General features: G+C 42.0%; 1 protein-coding gene across 2 annotated transcripts in view; it reads right to left on the bottom strand.

Annotated features, from left to right (window-relative positions):
- TNFSF13B (TNF superfamily member 13b) overlaps window positions 1-17,429 on the bottom strand; it is a 33,787-nt gene extending 16,358 nt beyond the window's left edge. The window contains exons 1-2 of one of the 2 annotated variants that reach the window (XM_045481892.1): window positions 16,457-17,429; window positions 16,276-16,363 (exon numbers count right to left, since the gene is read on the bottom strand). In XM_045481892.1, coding sequence (XP_045337848.1) covers window positions 16,276-16,363; window positions 16,457-17,008 — 640 coding nt within the window. In that variant the 5' untranslated portion in view covers window positions 17,009-17,429. The remainder of the gene's footprint in view (window positions 1-16,275; window positions 16,364-16,456) is intronic. The other variant, XM_045481881.1, reaches the window with a different exon arrangement.
- Between the last annotated feature and the right edge of the window lie 1,233 nt (window positions 17,430-18,662).

Genomic DNA, 18,662 nt, shown 5'->3' with positions numbered 1-18,662 from the left:
TTAATCTTTCTTCCACACAGAAGAAGAGGCAGATATTGACACAAGTCAAAGTCAAATTTCCAAACGTTCCATCTTTCCTTTGCGGCACATGTACGTGTACATAGAGATTAAATGAGATAATGCATGTGGAGTATTGCGTACTACTCCTGATACGCAATAATTGCGAAATCAAGCTTGGTTATCATGGCAGTCGCCGTGTTAGCACTCTTGTTCTTGTTCTTTACTGAACCCAGTTAACTGGGCACATGATCGAAGCCCACGAGGAGAGAACAAAGATCCGATTCACCCAATAAAGAGAAAACCAGGTTACTCCCTGTTTCAACTAACCCTTTTCTTGACCACTTACCCAAAACTCCACAGGAGTTTGGAGAAAGACTGATGCCTTGAGGCTACCAAACTGACAAGAAAACATCTAAGTTTTAATCTCCGCAGCCCAACTCCAGTTGCCTACAACCTACACGTCAAGAAACAATGATCTATTCCATCATGTAGTAGCAGGAATCTAACTTTTAGAAGAAAATACACTACGGAGGGAAAAGTGTGTTTCAAGAAATACTCTTCAGAAAGGAAAATGGAATATTAAAAGAAACGTTCAACAACAGTGTTTGAATTATGCTCACTGAAGCCAGTGCCATTCATTAATTTTCCTTACTCCAGAGAAAGTCACCGGGCTTCTGAAGGAATTTTGTTGGAAATCAGCAGAGGACTTCCCATTCTGGCCTCCAGAGATGCTGCTTGGGTCCTATCAACCTTATCAGTGTTATTTACCTCTTCACTTGCAGCTCTTCCTTTTTATTTTTTATTTAAAAAAAAAATTTTTTTTTCAACGTTTATTTATTTTTGGGACAGAGAGAGACAGAGCATGAACGGGGGAGGGGCAGAGAGAGAGGGAGACACAGAATCGGAAACAGGCTCCAGGCTCTGAGCCATCAGCCCAGAGCCCGACGCGGGGCTCGAACTCGCGGACCACGAGATCGTGACCTGGCTGAAGTCGGACGCTTAACCGACTGCGCCACCCAGGCGCCCCGCAGCTCTTCCTTTTTAGAAAATTCCATATCCATTGTCATCTTCTCTCTCATACAACAGTCCTTTAGGACTTTCCCATTTAACACAGATGTGACCTTAAACTATAGATTGTCACTCACAAAAAGTGGGTCAAAAAAAGCAACACTTTTTCATCTCTCCCAGTAGCAAAGATATCCAACCACAAGAGTTCTGAGAATGCAGTCTTGTAAGAAACACAAGATTGGTAGCAAGTATGATGTTCATCGATTGTGTTTAGTTTTTAAAAGTCTTCATACATCTTTCCCTCTACTACAACGGAAGGAAATTTGAAGAGTCTGAGAACAATTTATCTTTTTAACGAATCAAGGCGATAGCATACATGAAAACTTTCCTGTGTGTGATGGGGTCCCGCATATTTCTAAATGTATATATTATATATTATAATGATGTGTGAAAAAAAGGAAAATTGATCTTGTTAAGTACAAATTTACAGCATAATATTTATCCATAATATTAAACTTTGTGTAAAATATTTCTAAAACAAATATATGATATTGACGGCCAAAACAGTTCACAAAAGAGAATTCCTAAAATAAGAGTTTTCAGAACAAAAATAATTTGCTATTGCTCAATATCTGATACAATAAAATCCAACCAACCTCACAACTAGACTAGCGTTGAAATATTTTCCCTATGGAAAACATCTTGAGTTTGAAAGCCATCTGTTTACGTATAACCTTTATGTTACATTTGAAACACCATTTAAATAGAAAAAGGGATTGGAAAGTTAACGGGATTGCTGGTATCTGCTGTATTGTTTTCTGTATTGGATCCGAACCTTTTCAAACTGGGATCGGGTTTATTCTCTTTATTTCAACAAAAGTTCGATCTAATATCAACTACCATAAATACTGCAATTACGCAGATTATACATAACTCCAGTGGAAAACACAGAGCGCTTCCCATTACATTCGCCCCATCCATATGATCCACACTTACTCCTCCTTCGTAGTCCTTTTTACTCTTCTCATTCAACCTTCCAAGCTCTTCAGTCTGGATGAGATGTCCTTCCTACATTTTCCTGTGTCCCTTCCTCCTTCTGTCTTCTTACTTACTGCACCACAGGCTTTAAAGAATGAGGACTCTGAAGGCGATGTCTCTCTTTTATTTCTGTATACCTTACCATTCAGTGTATGAGGTCACGAGAAGTACAGTTTGGTTTTTCCTGAGCTAGTTTTGAATAAATAATCAGTGGCTGGAAAAGTTTAACCAGGATAAATTCCATAAAGACCCCAATACTGACCTAATGATGAACACAGATTTATGAGGAAATTCAAGAAGGCATGATTTGGGGAAAAACATTTCTACTGGAATGGGAATACAAGAATTTAGGGGTGAAAAACTAGATTATAAATTCTTATTTGATTGGCGATAAACAGTTTGCCAATACAAGTTAACAGAGTTTTAAAAGTATGTCTAGAGAGCTAAATTGAATTTTTTTTTTTAATTTTTTTTTCAACGTTTATTTATTTTTGGGACAGAGAGAGACAGAGCATGAACGGGGGAGGGGCAGAGAGAGAAGGAGACACAGAATCGGAAACAGGCTCCAGGCTCTGAGCCATCAGCCCAGAGCCTGATGCGGGGCTCGAACTCACGGACCGCGAGATCGTGACCTGGCTGAAGTCGGACGCTTAACCGACTGCGCCACCCAGGCGCCCCCAGAGAGCTAAATTGAGAAGTATGTATTTGACTTACCAGGAAAAAAAAAAAAGAAATTCCTAATCTTCAGAGGGGCCTGCCTGATATATGTTGTGCTTGAGAAACGTCATACATGTGTCCTTGTGGAGACTAAGTTGCCACACGGAGAAGAGTGAAAACAAAGGTTCAGCTGTTGACTGGCATAAATATAATATAAGGGTGATTTGATCCCCAAAGCAATTATATAAATACAGCATCCAAGATAAATTGTGAAAAAAAATTAAAAGTTTGTGACCAAGTGTGTGTTTGAAGGAAAATTAAAAACTAATAATAAAAACAAGTTTTCAATTCTGGGTAATTCAGAAAGGTGGTAGCACTACAATGGCCCTGAGGAAGTAAAAAGGGGTGCTGGTTCTTTGGGGGTTTTGGAAAGAAGTTGACAGAGCAAAACAGAAATCACGACAATTAATAGCAGTAAAGAAAGATACTATCTGAATGGAAGACTGTGCGTGTGTGCGTGTGTGTGTGTGTGTGTGTGTGTGTACAGAGTCCTAAGCATTAATTGGACATTGTCACACTGCCAGGTACCACTCCTGATTTCAGTATTTTCTATGCCTAAAGCACTGTAAGGATATATAAAATGGCAGTCCTTTGCCTTGGCTCATAAGCACTAAGAGTAAAACACAAAACAAAACAAAGCCCCAGGAAACAAAATGCCATCTTCCTAAGTTATTTCATTTTACAATTGATGAAACATTTTAATTTAAAATGACTAATTTTATAGTTGAGTCATCATCTCCACAGGATATGGCTTTTCCCCCCCTTTTACTATGAATTCCTTGCATCGCTTTAGAACACTTCTCATTATTAATGGTGTATACTCATAAGGCACTGGGTATAGGTAACTTACCAGTGATGAAAATTAGCTGCATGACACGATATGCACACATACTTGAAGTCAAGGAAGGTAAACACAAAAATATACCTAATGCTTGGAGAAAGCTATCAGTGAATTGCACAGCCAGCCCTTACACCTTCCACTTCGCCTTGGACATCTCTGCCTGGCTGCCACAGTGACGATTCAAACTCAGCATGACCCAAATTTATTTATTTGCCTTCCTCACACCCACACGCCTCTTATTCTTCTGTTTTCTCTTAGTGGATATAAGTATCCTCTGAGTTGCCCAAGCTAGGAACTTTGTAAACATGCCTGATTCCTTCCTCTGCAATCCTGAAATCCAACAAATAATCAAGTTCTAATGGTTTGAATTTTTCAACTTTTGCTCAGTGTGGATTCCGTCTGTCATTTATCTCATCCAACAGTTTTACTGAGCACTAAATTTAGGTCATGTGTTGTGCTCGGAATAGCAAAAAAAAGAAAAGAAAGAGAAAAGACACTATCTCTACCCCCATGGAGCTTGCGATCTAGGGGGAGGAACAAGTATGAATGAGAATCCGAAAGATACATTGGAAGTTGCAGCTGTAAGAGCAATACAGTGGCCAGACTTTGACCCAATCAGGAAGGCTTCTCTGAAGAGTGACACTTAAACTGAAATTAGAAGAAAGAAGGGGCAGCAGGGCGGGGTGGGGGGAGGAGGGTTTGGCGCGCCTGGGTGGCTCAGTTGGTTAAGCATCTGACTTCAACTCAGGTCAAGATCTCCCAGTTCATGGGTTTGAGCCCCGCAATGGGCTCTGTGCTGACGGCTCGGAGCTCGGAGCCTGCTTCGGATTCTGTGTCTCTCTCTCTCTCTGCTCCTCCCCTGCTCACCCTCTGTCTCTCTCTCTCTCAAAAATAAGTAAACATTAAAAAATATTTTTTAAAAGAAAAGAAGAAAGAAGGGGGTAGGAACATCCCACACAAAGTCAATAGTCATGAATATACACAAAGGCTAACGTTGGAGGGATACAGCAATATGGCTGAAGGGGGTAGAGACAGACAGACAGACAGAGACCGAGAGAATAATCAAGCCCGACAAGAGGAGCAAGCGTGGTGGGTCCGTTCAGATCTTTACTCTCACTGTTCTCCTGACGCTAACACTTGCTCACCAAGTTGTGCCTCTTAGCTTTTCTACTACTTCTACTCCATCGCTTGCGTTTCCTCAGATTTGCCTTCCTAAACCAGAATTTTATCTTGTCCTTCTAATGCTTATAACTCCTTCAAGGGGGTTCCCCTGCACACAAAACCCAAACCTCCCTTCACAACCCCACGACCTCTACCCTCCCACACCTAGAAGCACAGAAGTTCATCCTCCCGCTCCCAGGACTTCGTATGTGCTATTCTGCCTGGCTAAATACTCCTCACCTTAGTATCTGGTGAAACCCGTCCATCCCTCAGGGCTCAGGCCAAATATCAACTCTTTCCCTGATCCTTCCAGCTAACTATTTGATCCCACTACACTTTGCACATACATCTATTGAAATAACATTTCACTATATATCCTAATTGTTTCTATTACTGTCTCTTTCCCTAGGCTGAGTCACTTGACATTAAGAACTATCAGTTACAAATTTGCACAGCATCTGGTTTATATCAGACTAAAAACAAAAAATCTGTGGCACAATTCAGAAAAAAAATAGATATAACAATATCTAATTTTTCCAAATGATTCTTAAGAACCTCATCCTTAAAGGGCACTTGGTGCCTCAGTTGGTTGAATGTCCAGCTCTTGAGCTTGGCTCAGGCCATGATCTTGTGGTTTGTGAGATCAAGCCCTGCATTGGGCTCTGCACTGAGAGTGCACAGCTTGCTTGGGATTCCCTCTCTCTCTTCCCTTCTTTCTGCTCCTCCCCTGCTTGTATTCTCTCTCTCTCTCTCTCTCTCTCTCTCTCTCTCTCTCTCCCAAAACAAATAAACTTTAAAAATACCCTCCTGGGGCGCCTGGGTGGCGCAGTCGGTTAAGCGTCTGACTTCGGCCAGGTCACGATCTCGCGGTCCGTGAGTTCGAGCCCCGCGTCGGGCTCTGGGCTGATGGCTCAGAGCCTGGAGCCTGTTTCCGATTCTGTGTCTCCCTCTCTCTCTGCCCCTCCCCCGTTCATGCTCTGTCTCTCTCTGTCCCAAAAATAAAAATAAACTTAAAAAAAAAAAAAAAAAGATGTGGTATAGGGATGCCTGAGTGGTTCAGTTAGTTAAGTGTCCAACTTTGGCTCAGGTCATGATCTCACAGTTCATGAGTTCAAACTCTGCATCATGCTCTGTGCAGACAGCGTGAGACCTGCTTAGGATTCTCCCTCTCCTCTCTCTCTGTCCCTACCCTGCTTGTGCTCTCTCTCTCTCTTAAAATAAATAAAGTTTAAAAAAAAAAGAAGAAGAAGGGTATCTGGGTGGCTCAGTTGGTTAAGTGTCTGACTCTGGCTCAGGTCATGATCTTGCGGTTCGTGAGTTCGAACCCTGCATCAGGCTCTGTGCTGACAGCTCAGAGCCTAGAACCTGATTTGGATTCCGTGTCTCCATCTTTTTCTGCCCCTCCCCCAATCTCTCTCTCTCTCTCTCTCTCTCTCTCTCTCTCTCCCCCAAAACAAATAAACTTTAAAAATACCCTCCTGGGGCGCCTGGGTGGCGCAGTCGGTTAAGCGTCCGACTTCGGCCAGGTCACGATCTCGCGGTCCGTGAGTTCGAGCCCCGCGTCGGGCTCTGGGCTGATGGCTCAGAGCCTGGAGCCTGTTTCCGATTCTGTGTCTCCCTCTCTCTCTGCCCCTCCCCCGTTCATGCTCTGTCTCTCTCTGTCCCAAAAATAAAAAATAAACATTGAAAAAAAAAAATTAAAAAAAAGAAATACCCTCCTCCTTATATCCAACTTCATAATACATGTTAAGTCAAATTAAATTACTGCTTTAGAGAAAATAGATTCTATTAAAAAAAACCCATCATTTCCATTATATCTGGACCCTCTAATAATCAATCTTTGGGCTCAGGGTTATTTGAAAAACATTTTCCATAACAGATAATCTTCAATAATAAGGATTTTGAATTTTCATCTGTAGAATGGTAGCACACTATGATACATTTTTTCAAGCAAATGGTTGTGTATTTCTCTAAAATTTCTTACCCTTTATTTCCCAGAAGATGTTCTAGAGCAGCAGAAACAAGAGAAACAAGGTGAGCTGTTAAGTGTGACTTCACAGTCCATGTCAGAAGCTCAAAGAGCAGTTATCTACAGTTGTTTCCCTGTCTATCTCAAATGGCCTGGCTTTAGGAAGAGGAGAAGAACTCCAAAATGAATAATCCAATGAAAAAAAGAGCAAAAGACATGAACAGACACTTTTCCAAAGAAGACATTCAGATGGCCAACAGACACATGAAAAGATACTCAACATCACTCATCATCAGGGAGATGCAAATCAAAACCACCTCACTCCTGTCAGAATGACTAAAATTAATAACTCAGGAAACAACAGATGTTGGCAAGGATACAGAGAAAGGGGAACACTTTTGCATTGTTGGTGGGAATGCAAACTGGGGCAGCCACTCTGAAAAACAGTATGGAGGTTCCTCAAAAAATTAAAAATAGAACTACCATATGGCTCAGCATTTGCACTACTAGGTATTTATCCAGAGGATACAAAAATGCTGATTCAAAGGGGTACATGCACCCCAATGTTTATAGCAATATAAATATAACAATAGTCAAATTACAGAAAGAGCCCAAATATCCATTGACTGATGAATGGATAAAGAAGATGTGGTATAGGGGCGCCTGGGTGGCGCAGTCGGTTAAGCGTCCGACTTCAGCCAGGTCACGATCTTGCGGTCCGTGAGTTCGAGCCCCGCGTCGGGCTCTGGGCTGATGGCTCAGAGCCTGGAGCCTGTTTCCGATTCTGTGTCTCCCTCTCTCTCTGCCCCTCCCCCGTTCATGCTCTGTCTCTCTCTGTCCCAAAAATAAAAATAAACTTAAAAAAAAAAAAAAAAAAGATGTGGTATAGGGATGCCTGAGTGGTTCAGTTAGTTAAGTGTCCAACTTTGGCTCAGGTCATGATCTCGCAGTTCATGAGTTCAAACTCTGCATCATGCTCTGTGCAGACAGCGTGAGACCTGCTTAGGATTCTCCCTCTCCTCTCTCTCTGTCCCTACCCTGCTTGTGCTCTCTCTCTCTCTTAAAATAAATAAAGTTTAAAAAAAAAAGAAGAAGAAGGGTATCTGGGTGGCTCAGTTGGTTAAGTGTCTGACTCTGGCTCAGGTCATGATCTTGCGGTTCGTGAGTTCGAACCCTGCATCAGGCTCTGTGCTGACAGCTCAGAGCCTAGAACCTGATTTGGATTCCGTGTCTCCATCTTTTTCTGCCCCTCCCCCAATCTCTCTCTCTCTCTCTCTCTCTCTCTCTCTCTCTCTCTCTCTGAAAAATAAATAAACATTAAAAATTTTAAAAAAGGATGTGATACACACACACACACACACACACACACACACACACACTGGAATAATACGCAGCAATCAAAAAGAATGAAATCTTGCCATTTGCAACAATGTCAATGGAGCTAGAATGTATTATGCTAAGTGAAATATGTCAGTCAGAGAAAGATACATATCATGATATCACTCATATGTGGAATTTTAGAAACACAACAGATGAATATAGGGGAAGAGAAAGAAAACTAAGATAAAAACAGAGAGGGAGGAAAACCATAAAAGACTGTTAAATACAGAGAACAGAGGGTTCCTGGAGGGGTAGTGGGTGGGGGATGGGCTAGATGGGTGATGGGCATTAAGGAGGGCACTCGTTGGGATGAGCACTGGGTATCATATGGAAGTGATGAATCACTAAATTTTACTCTTGAAACCAACACTACATTGTACATTAACTAACTTGGGTTTAAATAAAACAATTTTTAAATGCTTAAAAAAGAAAAAAGAAAGAGGAGGAGAAAGCCTGAACTTATAAAAAACATCGCAGTCAATAAACACTTGCAAAAATCCAAGCAAAGGAACGATACCAAGGTGTTAGTGTGTATTTTGATGGTTCCACCTACTACAGTAAGACCTCTTCTTGTGTCTTTTCTACTTCCTGTTCCATTACTGTTCTCATGCCCTGGAATACTGTCTCTTCTTCCCTGAGTTGAGTCAGTCTTCAAAACTCAGCTCAGCTCTTATCCATCATGGTCTTAACAATCTTTCAATCTGTGATCTGAACTAACATCCTATAATACCATAGATCGTTGTCCTCTTGTTGGTACTAATGTTAATAACGGTCTAGATCTCTTCGAGACCCAACAGTTTTTGTCAGATCTGGTGTATTACACAAACATTAAGTGCATATAGCTTGCACAGTGGAAAACAACTCAGAATTTATAGTTAGCATATAATGAATGTAAACCTTAGTTCTCAAACCAATTTAGCTCTTTAATCATGAAATTAACACTTAATATGAAATTAAAATATTTTATCTCTAGAATAACAATAGTTTTCTCATAGTGGTGTTGTGAGAACCAAGTGAAGTCATAGTTTACACATGCTTTTTGTAAAGGCTAAAGAGCTTGTTTATTATTTTTAAATTTACATTAATTTTGTTTAATTTCTCCAACTCAATATTTAGCTTGTGGAGAGAAGGGACTGATTATGTCTTGGCTTCAAGTCTCTCGTCTAAAATGAGGACAATAATGCCAACCCAACAGGGGTTACTGAGAAGGTAAATGATGTCATAGAGCCCAACCCAGAGCTTGTGCGTGGAAAACACCCAGTAACTGAGTCTTTTTCTCCACTTTCCTATATATTCTTGAGTGTCCACCCCAGACCTTGGCCCAGTGGATGCTTCCTGTATATTTGAGCAAAATCTGTTTCTTCTCTAGCTCTTAAAAAATGAGAATACCTTTTATTTATTTTTATTTTGTATTATTTAAATTTTAGTTAGTTAACATACAGTGCAATATTGGTTTCAGAAGTAGGAGTAGAATTGACTCATCACTTACATACAACACCCAGTGCTCATCCCAACAAGTTCCCTCCTTTAATGCCCATCAACCATCTAGCCCGTCCCCCCGCCCCATCAAAATCTGTTCGTAACAAAGATACAGCTGTCCAATACAGTTCTTTTAAATAGGACTTGACTTATAAAAATAATAAACATTGAAACCAATATCCATTCCTACAGGATTACTGAGAACAACACATTCCTCAGCATTGTGGATTTATTTTTTAAATATCTACCCATTTCCACAAAAGTTTTTTAAGGTGATAGAATAAAGAATGATTGAATCTTCAGGAAGAAACAGAAAGACTTTTCCTGACCTCTCCTTACACATCTTCTGCCCTCCTCATCCTTCACACTGCCGAATCTGTTAATTCTGCCCCTTAAATCATCCACTTCTTCATGATATTTGCCATTTTCTAGTATTGTTACGTACTCATTAATCATGTTTATTGACTACTTTCTGTGTCTTTCCACCTCACTGCAATGCAATCTCCAGGGGGCAGGAAACTTATCTGTTGTGTTTTCTAATCAACACTCAACACCTAGAACAGAGTTTGAAAGCTAGCAGGCCCGCGGCATACATGGAAGAGACACAACATCACTTTTGGCTGCTTTGATCGACTCATTTCCTGGTTCTTCTGCTTCCCAAAACTTTAAACTTGACAAGAACAGGGTTCAGATATTTGGTTGTGAGGTCACTATTTTATTTTATTACTGCTTTTGAAATTGAACGGGAGCCAGCTCTTGCAACACTGAAAAAGAAGTCATTATTGAAGCAGGGGGGAAAAATAGCACTTGGGGAAGATTCTGGTCAAAGATCACCATGACAACAGCCAGCTGTTTCTGTTCTAGGAAGGAACACACCCTTACTGGGTAAGAGCCTCCAGTTAGCCTAATTCTGGTACAAATTGGATGGTTGAGTTCTACACCATATATGCTTTTGACACTCACTTTGCAGTCTTGTAAGATACAGCCCTGCCGGAAATCTCAGTGAAACAAAGCCTGGATGTTACAGATCTTTCTGACCTCCCATCTTTCCTTACAAAGGAGCGGGACTATGGGTTTCATGAAAGAACACTCCGAAATGGAGTTCAGCTTTTAGTTAAGTACCAACGTTGGTTTCGCAGTTATGACAAAGGATGGTAACGTAAGACAACAGGAGACACTGGATGAGGGGTATATGGCAACTCTCTGCCGTGTTCTTGCAACTTTTCTGTAATTCTAAAATAATTCCCAACTAAAAAAGTTTATAAAAGGAGAGAAAAAGAACGTAAAGCGGATTGACCAAAATCTTACAGTAAATATTTATTTAGCAGAGGAAAGAAAGATGGGTAATTTTTTTCCCACTCTTGTTTTTATATTCTGTTCCATGTTGTCAATGCCATTTTACTATTATAAATGAGACACGTATAATAAACATTATCAATAAAAATAATTTTTGTACTTCTATCATCTAAAACACATGAACTTCTTTTTTTAAGTTATTTATTTATTTATTCTGAGAGAGACAAAGTGCAAGTAGGGGAGGGGCAGAGAGACAGGGAGAGAGAGAATCCCAAGCAGGCTCCACGCTATCAGCACACAAACCATGAGATCATGACCTGAGCCAAAACCAAGAGTGGGAGGCTTAACCGACTGAGTCACCCAGGTGCCCTAAAACACATGTATTTCTATTAACTTTTAAATTCCCTACTGAATAACAAGGGGGGAAATATAAAGGTCACCTGGTTTTATTAATAAACTGTTTAGTAATAAACTTAAATAAATATAAATTATTTATTAATAAACTGTTTTAGCTCAGCGGGTATCCATTTGAAAGAATTCATCGTCCTGATGGACTCTTAGGATGGTTATCTCTAGGTTCTTAGAGCGAACATGAGAGCTGACAGCATTGATCATTATGACTCCATTTGTGAAGAAACTTTAACATGTAATATTTCAAAGCCATAGCGCTTTCATTATTATTTTTAATTAGGCTTAAAAGTGAGCTTTTTGGCTAATATGAGCCATCTGGCAATTCTTTGATCCTGGATTTCCCCACATTTCTGTTTGTTTTACTACAATCAGAAATTATCTGATGAAACACAGAAAACTTAATAAGACCTCCATTTGAAACACAACACCATAAAGAAAAACAAAACAAGAGCCAAATAACCAGCCTGCGCAATTAAATAAAAGCGTTTACCCCGGGGAGGAGTGGATGGAGCACCGAGTGGGCACGCAGGCTGACGGTGATGTCTGCCCCTTCAACTACTGCCATTCAGTCTGTGAACACCCACCAAGCTGTATCCTTAAGACATGTGCCCTTCTCCGTATGTAAACAATACTTCAGTTAAAACCAAAACATTAAAACCAGAAATCCACGAAATTAGAGTTAGATTGCTGACTATGAAAGTGTCTCTATGACTTTTAGTGAACCCAAACTGTGCCTCTACCCGGTGAACCAAGGCGGGGGCAAGGGGCTCTCAAACTCTCCCTGAGACTCTCGCCTTGTGATCAAATTCATTCTTTGGCGAATTCGTTGTTTTAAATGTCAAATTAAAAAATTGCATAAGATGGCCTCTGATCAAAACCTGAGAAGTGAAGAAATATGGGAAAACCCCCCCTCCCAATGATTGCCAAATCACAGCATCTTACTTCATAGTGAGCCCAAGATCCATCAACAAATATTCATAGAACACCCACTGTGTGCAAATATCACGATGAATGTGCAGAGGAAATATGGCCCATACCACAGAAGCCTCTACTCTTTAGTTGTACAGACAGGACACGTACAAATGACAAGGCAAAAACCCCACAGGTGGCATGTGACACTTACCAAATACTGATGTGATTCTAGGCATGCTGTGTGCTGAAGGGAGGCTTTCTAGCCCAACACGCCGGAGCTTACTCACAAACCGAATATACATGCAGGAAAATTGAAGTGCCTGAGTGAAATTTAGGTTGGACTTATATAAAAATAAAAATGGGCAACATTCTAGAGTGTCATTTAGCAATACTTAGCTCTGAACCTTTTTGACATAGTCATAAAATGATGGCAACTGACGTTGAGTAGCAGAGGTAGAAAGCAGAGTATTCTAAAAGAAAATCTAAAATAAAATTATATTTGTTAAGTATACATCCAATATGTGTGTGGATGTGGCTTAAAAATAACCATGTGATTGAATGCTGCATTCGTTTTTGAGAATTCTGTACATTTTAATTTTTATTATTTTTTAAATGTTTGTTTATTTTTGAGACAGAGAGAGACACAGCCTGACTGGGGGAGGGGCAGAGAGAGAGCGAAACACAGAATCGGAAGCAGGCTCCAGGCCCTGAGCTGTCAGCACAGAGCCCGACGTGGGGCTCGAACTCACAGACCGTGAGATCATGACCTGAACCAAAGTCAGACGCCTAGCCGACTGAGCCACCCAGGCGCCCCGTGAGAATTCTGTACATTTTTAAAGAATTTAATGAGCCATTTGAAAATCCCCGGACTCCAAAATCGCAAGAAAACCTTTTTTAACTATGAAAGAATCGTAAAACCTACATAGGGAAAATTATATCCAATTGGGAAATTTAAATTTTGATATTTAGTAAGGAGATATCACACATTTAAGCATTCTTGGATATGTAAATAAAACACCGTAAGAATTCATTTTCTTCCACAGAGTTACAATTTTTATAAAATTCCAACCAAAAATGTCAATGGATCTATAAAGTATTTGGAAAATTAATACATAAGAACATAAATGGACACTTTGAAAGTAAAAGGGAGAACCTAAGGTTTTTTAAGCCTACTTAAATCAGAATAGAGTAGAATAAACAGAAACAAAGAAAGCTGTATAGATTCAAATTGTTCAGCATTTTCTCAACTCCAAAAAAAAAAAAAAAAAAGGATGCTACCAAACAGAAAAATAAAATCATGGACTTTCAGAAACCCTCTTGGTTATACACATATTATCGTAGTGCTAAATAAACTACGTTTTCCCTGCATGAGAGAAAAACTGAGAACAAACTGAGGGTTGACGGGAGGGGGCGCTGGGGGGGAGGGGAGGGTGGGTGATGGGCATTGAGGAGGGCACCTGTTGGGATGAGCACTGGGTGTTGTATGGAAACCAATTTGACAATAAATTTCATATTAAAAAACAAACAAACACATTATGAAATTTTACTGAATGTGATAAATATACTACGGGGAAAAATAAATAGAAAATACATGAAATAAGAGAGAAAAAAAAGAGAATGGCGTCTAAAACGACATTCAAGCCAGTTTCACTGATGAGGAAGGACAGCAGATATGAGCAGTCACTAAGGTTCTCCTCTTCAAACCTTTCATCTCAGATCTATGAATGTTATGAGTATATATACAAGGAGAGAAAGAGAAAGAGAGAGATGTACTATATACTGTATATATACACATATAGGATATATCCATATGCATACATACTGTATATAGGTATACTATAAATATATATATATGTATATACTATATGAAAGGTTTATAAAAATCTTAGGCAAACCATGATCATGACAATAGCAATTACATCTGGGTTTTAGATACTAAGTAAATTTTGATTCACTTGATAGAATTCTCTCTTACTTTCCAAACTTTCTAAAAATTACAAATTATTTATGGAAAATTTTTAATCAGTGTATCATTTGTGGATGCCATCAAATCACAAATTTGTAAAAATGTGCACATGGGAGGAAATTTTAAAATATAATAGAGGGTATTTTGAGGAAGTGGGACTCCGGAAGTTAATTAATTTCTTACTCAACGTCCTTTCTTCTTAAATCTGCTGTAATGAGCCCGTATCCTCTCTGCAATGGTAAAGTTAAGGTTTATTTGTAAGATGAATGTGCAGAGGCTGGGGAGTAGTAGCACAGAGGTTGAAGAAGATTGAGGCATTCTGACCCTACTAGATATTAAAGCTCATTATGTTACAAAATACTTAAAATATTTTATTTAATACAGATAAACAGAATAATAAATCAATGAAAAAAAAGTCTCAAAATAGATTCATGAGAGACTTAATATTAACACTGTAAGCTTTCCAATGCAAACAAGTTGAAAATAAGCATCCCATGAAATTAGCTATATTTAATAGCAGTTTGGTAAGAAAACATAAAAGAAGAAGGGAAGATAAAGCTGGTGTGATGTGATCCACCAAATAAACGCCACAAGGATTAAGGAGTTAAATGCCAAACTAAAACACTAAGTTATGAAAAAGTCAAAGTAGCAGATTATAGACTAGGCTGTGTAAGAGATTACAAATGCATATATTTTCAGCTTTGATATAGTAGAGAAAATCAAAAAGAAAAGTTTATCACATTAAATACATAGATGTAAAATCTCCACAGGAATTTTAAAAAGCAAAATATGAAAACAGTTACACCCAAATTTTGTTAAACAGTATGTCTAACATGGAGCTTATTCAAAATCACAAAAAACTTAGGATAAATGAGGGAAGCCATAAATAAAAATTAGCAGGTGATAAAATTAGAAGTTACCCAAATATGCAGAAACAAATTCATCCTTCTCTTCGAGCAAGCAACAGATTACATTTGAGATACTGTTTGACAACTACTAAACTAGCCAGAATAAATTTTAATAAAATGCTGTAAGAATGTGGAGACCTTGTGTGCTGCACTTCTGACTGTACACATTCATAATTCACTTTGAAAGCAACATGGCAGTAATAAATGTTCATCCTCTTTAGTTCTGATATTTCATCTATGGAATTTATATGGAACACATAAAATTCCTCGGAAATAAGAGATCTGCGCACCAACTTTGGAAATGATCATGTGACATAACTGCATGATAACGAACTAACGTGGATGTGTGAGAATTACTTAGAAAGAAGGAAAATGCTTATTGTATAACGATAAGTGAACGCAAAAATATGCCGCAGTATATATATGGTGTGTTTTTTCAATTGTGTACAAAGTACAGATGATAAAATGCAAAGTATGAAAACAATTCACCTGCTCAAGTATAGTAAAAATATGAGTGTTTCGTAGTCTATATTTGCTTAAAGTCAATTGTGTCTAATAGACACAAAGCGATACTAAAGGTAATTGACACAAAGCATTTATAAAAATCATGGTTTTGCAAAACAGGAAAGACTTTTTTCCATGAATAAGGCAGTCAGTGAAAAATACGTTTACAGTCAGAGCATCGTGTGTGTGTGTGTGTGTGTGTGTGTGTGTGTGTGTGTAAAACAAAGTCTGTTTTAAACCTAGAGCAATAAACACAATGAATCGCGGCCGCACACCTGCTCCTGGCGTGATCCCAGGGCGCGCAGCGCACCCTCAGGGAAGGTGTATCTTTACCTGACCCTCCGGGACTCAGGTGGACACAGCGCGCGGCGCTCTTCTCGAGTGACGGACAGGGCTTCTGACGCAGGTGTGTCCCACCCGAGGAAGACCCTGTGCCCCCTCCCCTCCTCTGTGGTTAAGGCAGGGCCCAGCCTTCCAAGTCCGCTCGTCGGGGATAGACACCTGCCGGCGCGCCGGCTGTGCCACAAAAGCCACACGTGCTGTAGGGGCCACTTGCACAGCCTCCGGGCACAGGTCAGCGCTCGTGGAGGGGAGGGGGTCCCCAACCCGGAGGCCGGGGTCCACACCCGCACACCCGCGGACGCCGGCATCCCATCTGCTAAGTGCTTCCGCGCCCCAAACGTACCTGTGTCTTCGGGACCCAGAGCGGCGCGCTTCCTTCTGCCGCTCTGGCTGGAGTTGCTCTCTCCCGCCGGGGCTGGTGCAAAGATCCCCTGGGGAGACAGAAACCCCAAGTTACAGCCCCTGCGTCGCAGGGGCGCGGGGGTGGCGGGGGGCGGGGGGCGGGCTGCGGCGGCTGCACTCACTTTCAGCGCGCTGGGGACCGCGGGGGCCAGGCGCGCGCCGGACGCCCCGGGGGTTGCGGCCCCCGCCCTGGGAGGGCCCGGCTCAGCCCGAAGCTCGCGGGGCTCCCGGGGCCCCCGCAGCTCCGTCCGCAGGCTCCCCAGCTCGGCTTGCAGGACGGCCACCCTGCACAGGGACACCACCGACAGGCAGCAGGACGTGAGCGCCAGCAGCAGGGTCACGGCCAGCAGCGCTGCGTCTTTGGGGCGCGAGCCGGGAGGCTCCTTCACTTTCATTTCTTCTCCCCTCTCCGGGCGAGGACGAAGGCGTGACCGCTCGCCTTCCGCGCAGCCCTCCATGGCACTCGGGGGACTTGGAAGGTCCGGGCCTTTCGAGAAAGTGGCCGCAGGGAAGGGATCATTTCCTGTGAGCGGTGCTTGCTGAGGTCCCACACCGACTACATGGCCTGGCTGTGCCGTGGCCCCCGGGAGAGCTCCCCGGGGTCTCCCCGCGTCTGCCCAGCTGCATCCCGGCCCCCAGTGGGTGATAGGTCTTCCTGGCACCGGCCCTTCCATCCGATTGCCCAATCATTTCCTCATTTCACTTTCAGTATCTGTAAGAATTCTAATGGCATCTCCACACACACACACACACACACACACACACACACACACACACGGGCCCCTGGCATCTCCCCGCCAGGCGGGACTCAGGGTTTGGACCGGCCCACCCTGGACGTGTGGAGCCCTGCGGGGTACTACAGGAGCTCCCTGCGGTGTGGCCCGAGCTGGGCCACTGGGGGCCACTCTTCGAGGGCAGGGGAGAAAGAACGAGGTTCCTGCTGGTGTAATACAAAGAATTAATGAGCAGGTCAGATAAGCCAAGTGCTTAGTACTGAAGTGCACTCTGCTGCAGAGTGATTCATGAACGGTCTCTAAGTGGGAAAGAAAACCAGATGTCCTCAGAGGCCGCAGGGACGTCCACTGGGGAATATTCTCTTTATTATCGTTGGAGCATTGCCGTAAGAAGAATGGGGCTACACATTGGAGACGTCTTTACATTGGATGCGAGGGGGTCTTTACATGCAGGGGATGCTGCAACCAACCCCAGGAGCACTCCCCGCAGCTCCTGGCCGGCTCAGCCCCACGCTGGCCGGGAGAAATGGCTTCGACTCCAGCTCCAACGCTTCGGTCCAGACCCACCATGAACTGCCCTTTCCCTAAAGCAGCTTCTCTACTGGGCCCTATTAGGTTGACTGCCAGAATCGAATGCCTATGTGAACAGCAGGGATCGGCTCACCTCACTTTCAAATCTCTATTGGTGGACCCAGAGTTACTGCAGAGACACTGGTCCTGCCTGGTCTCCATGGCCAGCTCCTGGACATTTCCCGGTTTCTGGCTCTTTGCCTCCGGCACCGGCAGGTTGTGTAAGGAGCTCACACTTGGACAAATGTTACCGACCACTTGCCAAATTCTGGCTACATGACTCCCCCGTGTGCTAGGGCTACTGAGCAGTAGCCTCGTCCCACCTCACTGTCCCATGCCAGCTTCAGAAAGAAAGTGACTGAGATAGCGTAAGTGAGGACAAGGGCTCCCAGCCAGGGTGTGAGTCCTGGCTCCACCCTTCAGTCTCCTGGGGCCTCTGGGATTCAGTTCCCTCATGGGTGAAATGGGATGGTGACTGTCCCCGGGAATTCTAACCAGGCGTATACGAATATGGAACAAACTATATTCGCGATGCTCCCACTTTTCATCCATTTTCCTTCATTACATGAAATACTTTTTATTACACACAGCACTAGCACACACACCTTTGTACATGTCTCCTTGTAACACCTGCCGGGGTTTCCCAAACAACTGCTGGAGAACGGGCACATCTTCACCTTCATCGGGAGTCTCAGAGCTGCCCGTGGATGAGTTCCCGATTCCTCACTGTGTCACTAGGCATCATGTCATGAGACATTCGTTTTTACCTGTTAGGACTATGTTATCTTTTCCCTTTGCATCTGCGAGTTCTGAGACCTTTTTAAAATGACTTGTCTGTCTCTCTCTCTCAAAAATAAACATTTAAAAAAATTAAAATGACTTGTAAAGAACATTAAAAAAAACTCTAAGATGATCTTTTAATGATTACCTTGGTCCCCCAAGTCAGCTGTTGTCTAATCTCTGTTCTGGAAGGACATCATTTGTGAGTGTGTGCGCACACTCCTTCATGTCAGACATCGTGTAA

The sequence above is a fragment of the Leopardus geoffroyi genome, chromosome A1 (genome assembly GCF_018350155.1).
Source record: "Leopardus geoffroyi isolate Oge1 chromosome A1, O.geoffroyi_Oge1_pat1.0, whole genome shotgun sequence".
Classification (NCBI taxonomy): domain Eukaryota; kingdom Metazoa; phylum Chordata; class Mammalia; order Carnivora; family Felidae; genus Leopardus; species Leopardus geoffroyi.
The sequence above is the reverse complement of the archived record's forward strand: the minus strand, read 5'-3'. Positions and strand labels throughout refer to the sequence as shown.